The 17981-nt window shown below is 43.6% G+C and overlaps 1 protein-coding gene across 1 annotated transcript in view; it reads left to right on the top strand.

The window, feature by feature from the left end:
* The window catches only part of ADAM12 (ADAM metallopeptidase domain 12), a 325340-nt gene that overhangs the window by 301154 nt on the left and 6205 nt on the right, over positions 1 to 17981 (top strand). The window contains exon 22 of the mRNA XM_081074714.1: positions 16629 to 16759. Within this exon, the coding sequence (XP_080930840.1) occupies positions 16629 to 16759 (131 nt within the window). The remainder of the gene's footprint in view (positions 1 to 16628; positions 16760 to 17981) is intronic.

Below are 17981 nucleotides of genomic sequence, written 5' to 3' on the forward strand. Positions count from 1 at the left end.
TTAAAAATTGCTGCTCTACAGATTACAATATATGTGTATATTTAGCACAGTCTACTAATATCAATATTTTATCACTTCAAGTGGAATGTAAACACTTTACCATCTTTTAGGTCCCTTTTTCATTCTCCCTTTGTGATATAGGTTCTTAAGTATTACCATTTTGTACATTGAGAATCACTTCAGAGGTTGTCATTTTTGTTTTCAACCATCCAGCATAACTTTTAAAACTTAAGAATAGTCCACTACATCTACTCATACGTTCACTCTTTCCATTCTTTCTTCACTCCTGATATTCCAAGTTTCCTTCTGTTATTTCATTTTTGTCTAAAAAACTTCCTTTAGCTATGCTGGTAAAGCAGGTCTCCTGGCAACAAATTCTCTTCATTTTTCTTCATCTGAAAATGTCTTTTATTTCACCTTTATTTCTGAAGGATCTTTTTCACTGGATGTAGAATTCTGGGTTGACTGTTTTCTTCTTTCAACATTTGAAAACGTTGTTCCACTTCCTTCTGGCCCCCATGGTGATGAGAAATCTCCTGAAAGTTCTGCCCACAGTGTCTGTTCCAGGGAAAGGATGTGTTACAACAGGGAGAGCTAGCAGGACTGTCCCCTCTCCAGGCTGGGCTGCCCAGTGAGGAGGAGCAGGGGCGTGCCTTTTTTCTGGTGTTTACCTGGAGGTAGAGTAAGGTCAGGTATAGTCAAAATGTTTCTCATCTACTGAGTGACCCTTCTCCTGGTCTTTTTGCTGGAGATAGCAAGCTTTCCTTGGGCCTTTTGGTTTTTGTCTGCTGCCATTGTCCTTTCCAGATTGGGGGTCGGGGGGTGCTTTCCAAAGTCCAGGCCAAAGTATAGAAAAGGCAAAAATGAAAAACAAGAGCTCACTGCTGAGGAGGTCCTGGAATTCTGGAGTCCTTCACCAGTCTACTTACTTTTCACAAACTTCCGGAGTCTTGGTCAGTTGCTTTATGAATTTTCGCCAGATTTTCTTGTTGTAATTAGCAGGAGGAATAGGGTAAAATTTGCTTATTCCACCTTGTCCAAACCTCATTTCTCTTTGTATTTCTTTGATTACTGCTACCCTTGAACTGTTTCTCATACATCTGTTAACCGATGGTGTGCTGGTAAACTGGCTGTCAAAAAAATTTGTTTCTAAGCCCTGATTTATAGGTGATTTCTCTGCTGTGAAAACTCCCACCAGTGGCCAATTTCAAGCTCTTACTGTGAAAGCACTAGACCAGGAGTGGAGAGTGGGCTGACGTGAGCAGGTGCCGAGCTGCTCCAGTGTACAGCTGCCTTTCACTCAGTTGTTCTGTGACTTGTGTGTTCCTATCCTTTGCTGATTTTTTTCAATTTGTGAGAGAGTTTCCTTCCTGGTTTGTAAGAGTTTATTTTTTTAACAGATTAAGAATATCTACCCTTTTGCAGTAATTTATTGTAAACCTGATCCCTCGTTTGTCTTTTAATTTTATTGATGATGTTTTTCGTGGAAAAGGAATTCCCGTTTTGGGTGTGATATCTATTTATCTCTTGTGAATTCCCCCATTGCTTTCTGTGCTTACTGAGTCCCCTCCCATTTCAGTATCAGTGAAGACCCACTCTTAATTTCTTCTGTTTATTTTGTCAGCGATTGACAGTTCTTTGGCATTTGTTTTTCTAACCTGGCTTGGATTTACATGGGTGGAAGGCAGTGGGCACCTCATAAACTTTTCTGGGTTATGGACTTATTTGAGAATCTGATGAAAGCTGTGAACCCTCAGAAAATGCACCCATGCTCATATTTTGCATGCAGGTTTCAGATAGCCACAAAACCTGTAAGCCCCTTCCCCTCGGATTCCATTACCCTGAGCTTTTTTATGTCTCCCTTTAAGCAACATGTCTGCGCACTGGGACTGCCCCTGACAGACCGTGTGATCTGACGAAAGACATTTGTACTCGCTGGTGTCCTTTTTCCCACCAGCCGTGAATGCCTATAGAAGTGACTCCTTTAAGACTTCCTTTAAAGCAGGCCCTCAAAAAGGCCTTCATTCTGTTTTCTGAAATTAAGGAAATGTTACCCTTTAAACATTAGTGACTGAAAAATCCACATTTCTCACTCCAGGCTGGTGTCTATCTGGAGCTGTTCCGAGACATCTGACATAGATTAAGCTTACGCTTTCTCCCCCATCACACAGAGGGAACTGGAATTAATTCCCTGCAGGTGTGGCGAATATTTGGAGGTGGCTCTTGTTCGGCAGCACTGATATTTTGTACTTTACAGCCCCCGCCCCGTGCCCTGCCCCACACAACACGACCAACACACCAATATACCATCCACACTTTCCGGAAGGAAAACACTGTCATAAACGCTACAATGTGAGTCAATCTCCCATCTCAAAAGTAAGTGAGTTCTTTATAGAAAACATGTGACCTTTCCATCAGATGCTTTGTTTGATTTTTTAAATCAAGGACAGGCGAAGGAACTCCCTCTCCTGTCCACAAATGTACCTTCCCAAGCCTACTGTTTGCTTCATGGCGAAATGACCTGAGGAATTCGAACTTCTCAACGTAACTTCTCAGCCTTGATCAAGGAAGCAACCTTTAACTTCCTTTTCATCCTGTCAGCTATTTTAGGGGAAAATAATTCATTGTATTCATCTAGCTGGGAGCTGAGTGCTGCCAAGGTCGCGCCAACGACAAGCTGAGCAGGAAAGGCCAAGTGTGGGCTTGAGAAAAGAATAGTACAATGATGAAAAAATAAAAATAAAAAAGCTCACCGGTGCGTGATCACCTACAATTGTGCTCAGCCAAGGGGCGTCACAGGACGCCTTCTCTGGGTGTGTGTTATACACCGTTGAGTCAGCTCCAACTTCTGGCGATGCCATGAATGAGTGACATCCACAATGCCCTGTCCCACAGCCCTGTTCAGCCCCTGTAGATTCATGCCTGTGACTTCTTTTATGGAGTCCATCCATCTCATCTTGGGTCTCCCTCTGTGCTTACTGGCTCCTGTTTTTCCCAGCATTATTGTCTTTTCCAAGGAACCCTGCCTTCTCTTGATGTGCCCCAAGTGGGACAGCTTCAGTTTTGTCTTTTGGCCTCCAGTGATGTTTCAGGCTTAATTTGCATGAGGATGTACTTGTTTGTCTTTCTGGCATTCCAGGGTCTCCCTGGAGGACAGATATCAAATGAATCAATCGTTTTCCTATCAGCTTTCTTCACAGTCCAACATTCGTATCCATACTTAGTAATTGGGAAGGCAAGGGTGTGGATGGCCTTAGCCTGGGTCTCTCATGACACATCTTTAGCCTGGTTGACCTTCCCTAATTCTTCCATTGCTGCCCTTCCAAGTCGCAGCCTGCTCATGATCTCTTGGCTGCAGTCTCTATTTGAATTGAAGATTGAACCAAGGTCAGCAAAATCTTTTAACAGTTTCAGTGTCTCCATGGTCTGTTACTTGTGTATTTCTTCTGTAGTCAAGATTTTTGTCTCCCTAATGCTCCAGTGCAGTCCTGCTTTCAGCCCCCTATGCTCTGCCCTGACCTCTATGAGTGGATCTGGGACCTGCACTGAGATGGGGAGCTCCGCCAATTTGCATACATTTGCATATTATAAGCCACTTCAGAAGCACCAGGGGAGTTTTCCTGCACCTACTGCTGCTGGGTAGAGTCCATCTCAGACTCTGGAAGGGAAAGAATAGAAAGGGGTGGCTGCAGATAGATCCCAGGGGGGTTGAGAGACTCTCTGGTGATGGTTGATCTTAAAATATCTTATGTTGTTTTTCTCTGATTTCAAGCACCCCCGAAAAAGTCAAATTTACTCTTTGATGATTTTTAAAATAAAAAGAATAATCTGTATTAATGGGGGGACATACAGGTGCCTAACAAGCTTGTATCTTGAGCAGAATTCTGAAAGGATCTCCTTGGGAAGACCAACCTCAGGTGGCAGGCTCCCCGAGGCGTGGGGAAGGAAGCGGGAGAGGGGACTTCAGGAGCTGTGTGTGACAGAGTGAAAGGATCAACTGCCTTGACTTTAGACATCGTTTGTGAAGTCGGCTGACTTGACTTCTAGGGAGGAAGGGGGGCCCGGAAACCTGGGTTAGCCGTGGACTCAAGGGAGAGTCACGTGGGACACGGAGTGTTACGTTTTTCTTTTCGTAACAGGTTTAAGGTTCCTTTATGACGTCCTTAAACCTTCAGTGAAGTGTGCTCACCATTACAACCTCGTGTCAGTCCCGAGGTGGTTGGAGAATGACAGACTAAGGGCAGATGTCCAGGGAGAGCACGACATCCCACAGAGTCCGGGCCGAGATGCTAAGGAGGGCCCAGACGGCAGCCTGGAGAGAAAGTCCAGGGTAGGAGATGGCAGGCCGCAGCTGAAACACAGAGATGCCCAGGGTTTGGGCCTGCGCGGTGTGTGCTACTGTCCTATGAGAGAAGATGTCAAGTTACTAAATTTGAACTTAAAAATAAATGTGACTCAAACAACTAGAAAACATGAGGACACTCAGGAGATATTCTTAACTGCCAAGTACCAGTGTATGTAACTTTATTCCTGGAAGAGAAAGGGGAAGCAAGGGACTAACTCTTTGGGGGTTTTCATTAGATTTCTAAGACATATCCAACTGAAATCCTTTATGCAGTTTATTCTGATTAATTGGCTTAATTCATTTAAGGTTTAAATAAAAACATGTTCAATGTCACATCTAAGATAGATTTCTCTGCTCACAGAAAATTATGTTGAGAAAAGGCTGTGCTAAGAAGTAGCAGATCGAAATGCAATTTTCTGCTGTCACACTGAATTGTGCCCTGATTCTAGATGGAGTGTAGGGGGTCTCTTTAACACTGAATTGTGCCCTGATTCTAGATGGAGTGTAGGGGGTCCCTTTAACTCAGAGACGGGCCATCTTCTGAGGAGTAAAAACTTCATGAAACTGTCGCTCTCTCCGCATTTATCTGTTTTTGTTGTTGTTCTTTTGTTTTTTAAGGTTTGCCCCATAAGATGGCAGTTGAACTGTACACTCTGCTGTGTGGTCAGATTTGGCTTAGCATTGTTTTTGTTTATTTTTGTAAGCCCTTAGTTTCCTGGAAAATCTTAGGAAGTGGTTTTTCCTCCGTTCAAGCTTATCAGTGAATATAATACTGAACTGACTAAGATTGTTTTTCCAGTTAGATTAGCTTCTTTAGTAGAACAATAGGAAGCGAAAAAGGATAACTGAGTACGTCTCTGAGGTTGACTTTTGCTGAATCAAAGCCCCTTCCTGAAAAAGCTGACAGGCCATGAGAATATTCCTCAGCCCCATTTCTAGCTCTTCTTATCGGCACTGCAGAAACTTCAGGAAAACAACAATGGCAGGATTCATTTCTATTTTTATTCTTATAACCAAAAGGCATATGAATATACTTTGTGTTTTGGAGGTGGGTTTTTTTGGTAGAAGGAGCTTCTAGTTGTGTTTTGAATTGTCAGAAAATAGCAAACATTTACAGCACCAATGAGGTGGCCGTTACTACTGGGCCCTTCACAGGCATTTCTGACCCTCCCAAGGAGCCCGGGAAGCAGATACAAGCATTTTACAGAGGAGGGAACAAGGCACAGCAAGGTCAAACAGCTAGTGAGGGCCCCAGAGGTGGAAGACGCAGGGTTCAAACCCTCGTTCTCTACCTGAAGTCCTAACACAGATGCGTGCTCGGCAGGATGGATGGAAGGAAGGCAAGAGGAAAATGTGATGAAGACGCTTATGGATGGTATAGTTCACACCTCAGCAATCAGTCATTTCCCCCTTTTTGCCACAGATGCACCCCACAGGTGATGAGGGGTGGGAGGAGTTTTCAATTCAAGTCTGTAACAAGAGAATCCTGTGTTTCTCTTTTCTTCTGCTTGTAACATGCATGCTCCCATCATCCTTGTCTTCATGGGTCTTTCTTGGAACCAGCTCTCGTTCAGAACCACAGCAGCAGTGGGGTTGAACTTGGAATATCTGTGGCATCGTACATGAAGGAAGCTCTGGGCGTTTTCTGTAGAAGTGGAGACTTTCAGTCGGTGTTTCTGACACGCGTCATTTCTCCTAAGCAACACCTTCTCTGTGTAGAACATACACCACACTGTATCTTGTAAAGCAAGACTGTGCAGTCTCTGCTGACTAAGGAAACACTGCAGGGCAATCAGACTTTGCTTAGGTAACCACGGATGGGGATGGGGATCTATTTCAAGGAGGTCCAAATTCCCCTCCTTCCCTGGACCCTCACAAAGTGGGATGACCGATTGACATGGGCTGCTATTGGTAAACAACAGCTACTCATCAAACCTTTGTCCAGATGAGAATGTGAGCAAAACAAATTAATTACGTTACCTTAGACCAGGATTTTAGAGCAATCCAGTGACAGCCATTTGCCCCGAGGTGGAGCCCAGACTTTCAAAGTCCTCTTCAGCAGGAGTTTAGCATTTGAATGAATGGGGACCTGCACCCTTCTGACCTTTGTGGGTGCCTAATATTTAAACCAGCACTCCCAGAGTCTGGAAACCTGAGGATTTCGGTGCCTGCTCATCAGAAATGCCAACACATAATGAGAAAAGGAAATCCACTTGCTGTCAACATGGTCTCTCAGGGAAGTGAGATAAAATAGAAGAAAAGTGATCTTTATAAAGCCCTTCATTGCTACAGGCAAACCAAAAGCTAGTGATTGTAAAGAAAGTGCCGAAACGTGTCCTTCATGCCTGCTCTCTGCTTTCCAGATCTCAGCCTTTTTCTCAGGCGTTCTCCAAGACCACGTCTTCCCATAGGTCTCCTCGCTCACCTGCTGTTTGGCGTGGACTTACCTGATTCTGCCCCATTTCAGAAGGCACAGACGGAGCTAATCATCTCCAGACATACCTAAGTCCCATCCCTTGAACACAGTGGACATGTAGGAAATATGCTGAATTGATGTGAATTTTTAAAATACTAACAAATAAGCCTCTTCACAATATCAGTTATTCTCTATGGGGCCATTACATTTAATGAGTCATGGGTTAATAAAAATTTGAGTCACTTCCTCCTGTAAATCTAAAATGTAGCTACGAAGGTCTCGGACTCCTGCTAACTTTTCCCTGCCACCTGCCCAGGACTTCCAGAAACTGTAACAGAAATTTCTTTGGTCTTCTACCGTACATAATTACTCACGTGACAAACCCATCTGATGTCTGTTGCATGGGGCAGCACCCATATCTCCCTGGAGAAAAATAACTTCAGCAGGAAATTACTCAAGTGATTACAGTATTCAAAGGAGTGTTGGTTTTCCACTCACTTCTGTGACTATAAACACAAATTGTACATGAAAAAACAGATGCTTCGTAGTTTACCTTTATATTTTGTCATGGGTAACGTATGCCTATAATTAAACATTTCAACTGTGCATTCAGAAAACAGTCTGCCTCCCACCCCTGCAAGTAGGCTCCCTTCCCAGAAGCGACTGCTGTTACTAGGCCTTTGGAAAATACAACTTGGAACATGGTGAAAAGTCAATGCCACCTGTTTTTCTCTGCAGAGCGAGCGAATATGGAAAATTTGGAGATTGTCAAACTCAGAATTAGAGAGCAAAATACCAATGAAATCTTATCTGCCCATCGCCCATCTTCAGCAACTTGCTGTCACTCTTGTTTCTCTTAGGTCCTAATTTTGAATTCAGATTTTAGCGACGATGTATTTTTCCCACTTTGGCTTTTCCGTATCCATTCTATGCAGATCCACCTCATTCTTCTCCCTGGCTGTGCAGGATCTCATTGGAGAGACATCCCATAAATTGTCTAACCTGTCCCTTCCTGATGGCCATCAGGGTTCTCTCCAATCATGTGTCGCTTCAAGCAGGCACTGTCTTGCCTGTGCACCTCGGGCCCATGCCTGAGCATTCCTGGGTGCACCATTGCTGTCCAGGGCCATGCATGTGGGGAAATCTGATGGGCGAGGCAGACCTGCCTCTCAAGTCCCAATTTCTGCCCCCCCACCCCCGTCAGCACCAACACAATGTGTTCAGTTTTCTTCTTTGCTAATATGATAATTGGGAAAAAAATGGTATCTATATTTTTCTTCCTAAAAATGAGGTGGAGGATCTTTTAACCGGTCTCAGATCCATTTTTCTTTTCCTGTTTTGTGAACTGCCTTGTCATTTCCTTTGCCATGTTTTTTACATGTATGAAGGTCAGAGGTTATATTTTTCTATTTCTGTTACTTCCGTGCTCTTTTTTCACATTTAAATATTTGATCCATCTGCTGTTTACTTTAGTGTATAAAATGGAGTAGGAATCCAACTTTACTTTTCTAGATGACCACGTAAATAATCCTCAACACCACTTACTGTATTTGTGTACTTATTGGTTCTATGTTTTCTTTATTAGATTTATCTGGTTTATTCTCAGCTCCACCCCAAGCCCTTTTATTACCATTAGACCATGGAACTATTACTTTAATCGCCCCTCTACATATTTGAAGTAAACTGCCTCACTGGACTTTGTGATAATTAAATTAAAATACCTAACATTATTAGAATGTCTGTGTGTAATAAGTCTTAGCTAAATAATGCTTAATTGTTCCATTTTTCTAATTATTTTCTTCTTTTATCTTACCATTTCCCTTTTCCTTTTTTCTTTATGTTTATTTTGTTTTTCTAACTTCTTAGACCCTTATTTCATTTTTATTCAGACTTTATTTTATTAATATAAGCATGTAAGTCTAGGAATTTCCTCTAAATACTGCATTAGTGGTGCTCATTGGTTCTAATTTGTAGTGTTTCAATATTTATTTTTTAAATAGTCTTAAAATTGAAATTATTTTTCTTTTTTTTTAATGAAATTATTTTTCTTGCTGTTCATTTTTTAAATATGGGAAAATTCACGCACATTTATATTACCAATGTTAGTTCTATGCTTTTCTATGTTACACACCTATTTAGACTTCAGATACCCTGTTTCCCCGAAAATAAGACCTAGCCAGACAATCAGTTGTAATGCGTCTTTTGGAGGAAAAATTAATATAAGACCTGGTTTTATTTTACTATAATATAAGACTAGGTATTATATTATATTACATTACATTTTATAAAATATACATTTTATAAGACCTGGTCTTATATTATATTATATTATATTATGTTATATTATATTATATTATATTATATTACATTACATTACATTACATTACATTACATTACATTACATTACATTACATTACATTACATTAAAGACCCGGTCTTATATTACAGTAAAATAAGACCGGGTCTTATATTAATATTTGCTCCAAAAGATGCATTAGAGCTGATTGTCCAGCTAGGTCTTATTTTCAGGGAAACATGGTATATGCCTGTGTTTTCTATGGTTTTGTTTTTTACATTTAATTCTTAATTCACCTGGAATTTATCTGGATGCATGCTGGAAGGCCAGGATTTAGCTTAATTTTTTTTTTCTTCAAGTAGCCTGTTTTTCCAGCACCTTCCTCATTGATCCGTGTTGCCCCCGTCGTCACGTACGGAATTCCAATGTCTATGGAGATTGATTTTAGGATTTATATTCCATTCTAGTTATCTGAGTGATAAATGGAATGTCCAGCCCTGAGGCCCCAGCCCAGACGGGGCTGGAATGGAACCTGATGACCACAGCTGTGTCCTTACACGGGGCCTCCATTTCTGGGACACTCCCAGGAAGAAGAGAGCGGCCCTTCACCTGCCCAGGGTTGAGGGTGTTTGCATCTGATGCATGTTGCCAAGTTCCTTTCCAGAAAGGTCACATCAGGTCACACTTGTATCAACTGCATCTGAAAGTGTCCATTTTACTCACCCCACACCAACACTACCATCATGTTTTAACTGATAATATGATAGGTGGACATTCATTACTAGCAAGGCTAAACATTTTTCATATGAATTAATTTAGTCTGCTATGAATTGTCTTCTCTGTAAATTGCCTTTTCTACTGTGTATAGATTTTTGGGGTGTAAGTATAGGTACGTATTTTCTATAGTTAAAGTTGCCAGTCATTTGTCTATAATATGTTTGCAAATCTTGCCCTAGATTGTCCTTGACTTTGTAATTAAGTTTTTAAAAATGTGTAATGTATTCTTAATCTTTTTCTTCATGATTTCTCATAATCCTTTAGTCTCTCACATTATGATATAGATACCCTGTTTCCCCGAAAATAAGACCCAGCCGGACCATCAGCTCTAATGCGTCTTTTGGAGCAAAAATTAATATAAGACCGGGTATTATATTATATTATATTATATTATATTACATTACATTATATTATATTATATAAGATGTGGTCTTATAGTAAAATAAGACCTGGTATTACATTATATTATATTATATTATATTATATTATATACCTAGTCTTATATTAATTTTTGCTCCAAAAGACGCATTAGAGCTGATTGTCTGGCTAGGTCTTATTTTCGGGGAAACAGGGTAGTATTTTGTGTTTTTCAATTTACATAAATGGTATTAAACTATACTTAGCTTCACACAATTTGCACTCAGCTGTGTTTTACTTTTTGTTCCTTCTTTTATTGGGAAGCATGCACAGGGTGCATCACAGGGAAACATACAGAATGCTTCACGAACCCTGCATGCCATCCTTGCACGGGGGCCATGCTGATGTTCTTTGTATCATTCCAATTGTAGTCTATGTGCTGCTAAAGCGAGCACTGCTTTACTCTTATTTCTTGTTTCTGGAGGTTCTCTTTGGCTCTTGTTGAAATATGCTGGCTTGTCTTTTGTTTCTTTAATCGCAGTAAGAAAATTTGCTCCAATAATCCAAAATCAAGTCTTTGGGCAAGTTACTTCTGAGGCTTTGATTGCTTCTCACTCACGAGTCCTTGCTTTTTCACGTGCTTTGTTATTTTTTACTGTGAGCTGCTCATTTTTCTGGAAAACTATCTGGGAGCTCTGTGGGGTCTCGGATGAAGGTGCGTCCCTCCAGAGAGGAGATATTTGCCTTTGCCCGGTGCCCAGGAACAGTGCCAGCTGTAGACACATTTAACTGGCTCCGAGCTTACTGAGCTACCCAGGTGATGTGATTTCAGCTTCTGGGCCTCAGGAGTGATTTGCAGTTACAGGTTTACTTTCCAACCTCTGTCTGCCCAGCACCAGGAAACCCTCCTTGCAATCTCCGGGGAATAGGCAGTATATGCATTTACTTCTAGAACATTCTTACCTGAGGTTTAGTGCTTTGCAGAGTCCAGTTTAGGGTAGGAAGAGGTCAGGAAGAGAATGGTCTTCTATTAAACAGACTGGGATTGACCTTTGGTTCCTGTATTCCTCAATGTAAAAGAGTATCAAACCCAAACCCAGGTTTTCCTAATTTAGCAAATGCCTGCAGCTTCAGTCTGCCCCTTACCTTCTAGGCTTCTTTCACTGAGATATTGGCCTGATAACATCTCACTCCCTTACAAGTCTTTGATGCTTTTGAGAAAAAAAATGTAAATATATTTTATCCAACACTTTTAGTGGTTTTAGAGAGACGGTAGGTCAAAATAACCCAATATGGGGACAGAGTCCCAGAGAGCAATTTCCAGGCTCTCAGCCTCACACGGAGAGGTGCGGCTCGCGTAGAAGATGGCCATCCGCTGTGACTAACTGGCCATTAGCCACTGATATAACTGCCGTGGCTGAGCTAGCAAGCGCGGATTGCAGTTAACAAGTGGGGTTGGTTGGCAGAGAAGTGGATGGCAGGCTGCGAATCGTGTGGCTCCGGCTTCCTGTGTCTCCAACCAGCCACCAGCGAGAATACAGTGGTATGACTCCCCTACCCATGGCTCCGTGGGTGTTCCTTTTTGGCCTCACCATGTCCTGCGTTCTCATGTGGGGAGTGGGAGCTGAGACCCTGCCATGTTACTGGAAATGGAAGGTCCACCTCCCGACTTGGGCTAGTTCCATAGCATCCGTGCAATTATGGTTTATAACATTTACATTGTGTTTTGTAGCCATAAGCCCCACAATTTTGTTAGCCTTGAGTCTACACTGAAAGGATTCAATGCTCACTGACAACCTTTTTTGCCAACTATCCATTCCTTTCCAGGCTGGCCGAAGTCCATTCTGCTGTAATTCCTTGCAGAAGAGCTCTTGGGAAGTATATTCTCTGAATTTTTGCATATTCAAAGACCTTTGGCTGTTTATTTTTTCAGTGACAGTTTGGGCATAAAATTAATGGATCACACTTTCCTTCCCTGAAACTCTTACGCGTGCTTCCTCTGTCTGCCCTGGAGAAATCAGAAGCTAGTTTTTTCTTTGATTTTTGTGAGTGACTTTTGGGTCCGGATAACACTCATGATACTGTATCCTTGAAGTTCGGTAGCTTTACTCAGTTCTGTCTTAACACTGAAGAGTCTGATGCATTTCCCCCAGAGAAGTACTGTGCCCCTTCCTACATGGATTTGACTCTTTTTGCAAATTAAATCTGGGTATTAAAAAAAACAACTGGGTATTTTTTTCTATCTTTACTATTTGCTCAGCTCCCTTAAGTAATACCGTCTGTGGTCTTTATCTTCATTTGCTGTCTACCCCCCTGAACTCTTTCAAGCAGGCCCCCCATAGCCTTGAGTGGGTTCAGTGCTATCTTGGCCCTGGGTTTTCATCACTGTTTTACTCTTTTCTTCCCTCTTTCTCCTGATTTTTACCAGCTCCCTTTTCATTTCCTTATGTATACATTTTTTCATGGTGGGTTCTTAATTTGCCTCTTGTTTATCATGGTTCCTTTTGTCCTTTTTCTTTCACTAGTTTTATTTAGTGTGTCTAAACTCCTCTTTAAAGGAAGGGAGTTCTTCCTGGAAACCCCTTGTTGCAAAGCAGTTGGGGGAAAAGCCAGGCCAGTGCTCAGGGCCAGCTCCAAGTTGCCTGCCTCACGGGAGCCATGGGACAGAGGGCTTTGAAGGGCATGATGCTTATCTGACTTCCCTGCTTTCAGAAAAGACTCTTCCCGGTTCTCCCCCGCCCCGCCCCCACCCCTGCTCCAGGATTGCACAGATGGCTGGGCCCGTCTGGACGACTGGTTGTTCAGCCCCCCTGACACTTGTTATCTGCTTGCTGTCCCCTCCTGTTCCAAGCACAAGTAGATGGTCTTCCCCTCTGTGCTCTGCCAGGTTGGCTACAGCAGGCGGTCCTTCTCCTGGTCTTTCCTCCCCTAGCCTGCTGGACACTTTGCACCCCTTTCACATGTATTTGTTTGGGGTCATAAGTTTTCCTCAAAGATAGAGTTTTGCTCCTTTTTGTGCATTGCTTTACTGTTTTCAGATAGTTTCAGAAAAAAGGAACCAGGGGCATCTTACAGTTAGGTGTAAAAGTGTTCTCTTAAGAGAGCAGATTTGTCAAGACCCCCTGCTTTTCCTGAATAAAGAATACAAAGAATTTGAGGCATTTCTCTGGGAACCAGTTGTCCTTCGTGTTCTCTCCGAGTGTATATTCCTCCCAGGACCAGAGATGGGCTGAGTGTAGATAATGAGCGGTGTTTGTGCTGCCCCGGTCCCTGCATGAGCTCATCGGATCTCTGTGGCATCTCTGGCATCTTCTTGTGATAACATCCCATCTTCCTGTGGAGACCTCTCTGGAAAAGCAGGATGCGTTTATTTCTTGCTGAGCATGCAGAAGTAGATAACAGTTGAGAATGCTTTATGATGATGGTCAAGGCAAAGGGCTATATTTGGATTTAAAAAGTTGTTCTCAATCTTCCACAAAATTTGGAATATGTGGCTGTTGTTAGAACATGAGCAGAATGTGGAGAACTAGGAGAACTCTGACTGGTAGCATATCTCTAATATCTAGAAGTTGAAAAGGGAGAGGAATGGGGGTCGAATGCCTTGTTTTCTTGTTTAAAATGAAAAGTGGTAAAGAAACATGTATTGAATGTGAGCAACGGGGTCTAGGGGTCCTTTCTCAGCTCCCTTCAGATGATTCTTTGTGGCCAGGCTGGACTGGACCTCTGGGAGAGCCCACATTCAGGTTTCGCAAAGGCAGCATGAAAAGTAACGCGTAAGAAGGAGTGTGGAAATTCTACCCCTCCCTTCAAGGTCACAACGTGTGCTGCTGATACTTCTTCCTAAATGATTTGTGGTTCCACTTCTCCATGCTGACATCTGAGAGGTGAGATGCCGCACCTTTCACCAGCCCCACTGTTGCCCTGTGCCTTTTTGTCCCAGTTGAGCCTGGTGGAAGGCTAGCATCTTCCCTGGGCAGCGTCTGTGAGTACATCCTGTTTCACGGTTCCATCAACACCACATCGTGGGCATGGAAGGAGGAAGTGGATGGTACCTTCGCTGATCCCATGTTTGTAGTCAGAACTGTCAGTCTCAACTGTTTGGGCTTTTATCACTATGGTGACCACATAATGTATCCTCTAAACCAGGCCACATCTGAGAGAGTGTGATTAATAATTAAACAGGGCCATAAACACACATTGGGAATGGCCCAGGCAAACCAGAATGAATGGCCAACCTAAGTTCCCAGTGATAAATCTAAATATACTGTGATACATTGTAACATACATCTGATTTTTTTTCTCCAGCATTGTAATAAAAACCTGCCAGTTATCTTTATTGCCAAGTCTAGATACTTATTCATACTTAGTAGCAAAACTAGTATCATTTACTAATGAATTATTTCATCCTCAAAGTCTTTCAATTCTATGGGTACATTCACTCATTTGTGCATTAGACACTAATATCTTGCCGTAGTTTTCTGCCACCTTATAGGAAATGGATCTTAGTTTATTACCCAGAGTTCGTTGGTAGGGTTATGGGGCTTTTAGATGGTAACTTTACTCCGTCACTAACAGCCATCAGATGGCTGTTAGTGTGCTGCACTGGAGACCATGTGCCAGGGCCAGTGCTGAGAGCGTGACTTAGGTACAGAAATGCACAGGTAACATCTCACGTAGTCCTCACCTCAACCCCATGCGGGACGGACTGCTACGGTCCCCTGGCTGCCACTTAGAGAAGTTAAATAACCGACGTGTGCTTACAGAGCTGCTGAGCGCAGAGCCTCACGGACTGCAGACAGCCACATTCTGTGGTCTTCATTTCTAGTCAAGGAATTGGTCCCATGTTATAGTCTGCAGCCGGTTGATGTTTCCTTTCATGAGAACTGATGTAGAAGTGTCACTCTCAGGTCTGTCCCCAGTTCAGTGACTCTTTCCCCTCTCAGTGTGCCCACTGTTTCAAGGGGGCGAATTTTCCATACAACTCTGGGAGTGTCCTCTGCTTCACATATGTGTTCAATGGTGATTGTGCTGTGTCGTCTTTTCGACTGAGCTCCGATTGCGGAGGAAATGTCAATTTCGTGGGATAAGTACTGTGAGAAATTCAACTCACGTGTCTTCGACCACCTGGAGGCCTCCTGGGTGTATGGAATATGGAGTCCTATGACAACTGATGAGATCATTTGCCTATCAGCCTGTCCTGTCTCCCCTGAGGTTCTAGCACCGTTTCCCTCTGATTTTATGTGCGTTCGTGGGTGCTTCTAGGCTCTGAGGACCAGAGTACCCATATTCATCCTGGGCCCCAGAGAGAACACTGTCAACATCGACTGACTTCCCAGCCCGGCCCCAGAGAAACCCCTCCCACGGGTGGCCAGGGAAGGCGTCCCCTGAAAACAAGTGGTGTGTGCTGTTACTGTCACACTGTTTCTATTGTTTTTCTCATATTGAAGCGTTTTAAAACTTGTGGCATGAGGGAATGCTGATGTTATTAGTAATCGTTATTTGTGTCCTGGGACCTTCCTGTGCATTAGTTGATTTAGTCTGCATGAGTGCTCTGAGATAGGCCTTATTTTCTCCCATTTTACAGAGGGAGAAGTTGGGGTTCACAGGGGTTGCACAAGTCCCAAAGCATTGGTCTTCGGGTGAAACTCAAAGTAGCATATAACTGCCAAGTTCAAGCTTTACCCTTTATGCTCTTCTATTGCTGACTCCCTAGCTGGTCTCTGGTCATTGTCACACCTTCCCCTTAGATTCCTTAGAGCCTGTACCTCTCCCTCAAGCCACTGTGTCCTGGGTTTTCTTTCTGGGCTTCATTTTCCAGGTGAGTTTGAGATTCTCTGAACTAATTATTAATATTAGAGACTATTTTGGTAGAAGTACGTTAGTGCCTTTCATTGCGCCATGTGGGCCGACATTTGGCACATGGCCCCTCCACTGATGGATGGTGACCAGCCTCGTTGGCTAATGCACCCACAGTTGAATGAGTTCTGTTACAGGATCCTGGAAAATCTGAAGACATGAATGTGATGTTGAAGAAGATTTTCACCAACTTTTCATTTTAGGCCTTTACCAATTGAAAAGAAGCCAACAGACACGGGAACGTTTATACCCCCTGGGTCGCACTGGCCTGGAAACGCAAGCATCCCTGCCGCTGCTCCCAGGGCCAGAGCACAGCATGGCATCCCAGTGTCTGCACCTATATTATCCCATAGGCGTCTCTGAAATGTTAGCGAAGATTTAGGCAAGAAGACACCCAAAGGCCAGCGCTGCCACCACCTCCCCTGGGTCTGGTGCAAGGATTCAGAAAGTTCACTGCACTGCACAGCAAGTTACCACCCTCCATGCCCCAATTTCAGGGCATTCTGGTGGCTCCTGCGGTCAGTGTCTCATCCCGCTTCACAGAGCTGGGTGATCAGGCATAACCTTGTGCTTTCCTGCAGGGAACTCGGAAGCCGAACCCTCCTCAGAAGCCTCTGCCTGCAGATCCCTTGAGCAAGGTGACCCGGCCCGCCAATGCCTCAGCCAGGCCCCTGGGACCGCGCGAGTCTGGGCTCTGCCTGGCGCCCATCAGGTTGGTGTGGTGCAGACACGCCTGTCTCTTTCTCTCTTGCATCGATGGTTTTCAGACCATGGCAGGACAGCGGGCGGGTCACAGTCTCGGCTTCCTTTGTGTCCCCACTCCTGGGCACAATGCAAATAGATACACTGGCAGCTATAAAAATATCCAGGAGGCAGTGGTAAGCTTGTCATCATGGGTGTCACCATGGAGGACTTAGCAATGGCCCCGGTGTACCTAAGAGATCAAAGCAAGACCCGGGAGAATTAGGTAGTGTACTCCAGAAAGCTGAGGCTATTGAGAGAGGCCGGGCCACATTCCCCCAAGAGACAAAGAAGAGAACGCACAAGTGGTGCGGTATTATGATGGCTGAACACACACCTGCAAAGACAACCTCAGTTCCTGACAGACTCTGCCCAATCCCTGAGGTCCTGAAAAGTGAGGAGGAGTTGGCACATCATAGATGAAGCAAGGGGACTCGAAGGAGTCACGTTAACAAAGCTGGTAGGAGACCTGGCATAAGTGGCAGCATCTCGGGACAACTAACAAAAGACTCACCCTGAGACCTTTCTGCAGCTGTGGTCACTTTACACTGTCCCACAGAGCATGGGAGGCCTAGTCCTGAATCCTAACTTACACAAGAGGTAAGCCCAATGGTGTGCTGGAGCCAGCCTACACTGGTCTTCAAGAGCTATTAAATTTCCCGGAATTTTGCAAACCAGGTGTTAAACCTAGCCACTCTTAAAATTTTTAATTATATACTTACAATGATATAAATTATATTTTGACACAAATGTGATAAATGCTCAAAAGGCCTCCCTTCCTTTTTTTTTTTTTACCTACGTTTTATTATTACCTATGCCCTTGGGGTTAACTGCATCAGTTACTCCACCAGTGTGGTGGAAATACTCCAAAACAGTAGCTATGGCCCATCTCTTCCACATTCAGTCGTGTCACGTTGGTAGCCTGAATATTTAACCCATGGAAATAGTCAAATGCTACCAATCAGGCCCTCCTGCCTCCCCCTTGGTAGTTAAACATTTACCAGTGCACAGATGGGTTAACCGCTCAGCCAAGGCACTCTTCTGTCACACGTGCCCCCTTGGCAGGAAGCTTGCTTTGCGAGCTGAAAAGAGCGAAAGGTAGCATGTTGGCCAGGCCCTGGGTTCAATAATTCAGTATCTCTGAAGGGGGAAGGCGCACATCAGTGATTTCATTACAGCTTTGGGGAAAAATG

Source organism: Rhinolophus hipposideros (assembly GCF_964194185.1).
Source record: "Rhinolophus hipposideros genome assembly, chromosome: 15".
Classification (NCBI taxonomy): domain Eukaryota; kingdom Metazoa; phylum Chordata; class Mammalia; order Chiroptera; family Rhinolophidae; genus Rhinolophus; species Rhinolophus hipposideros.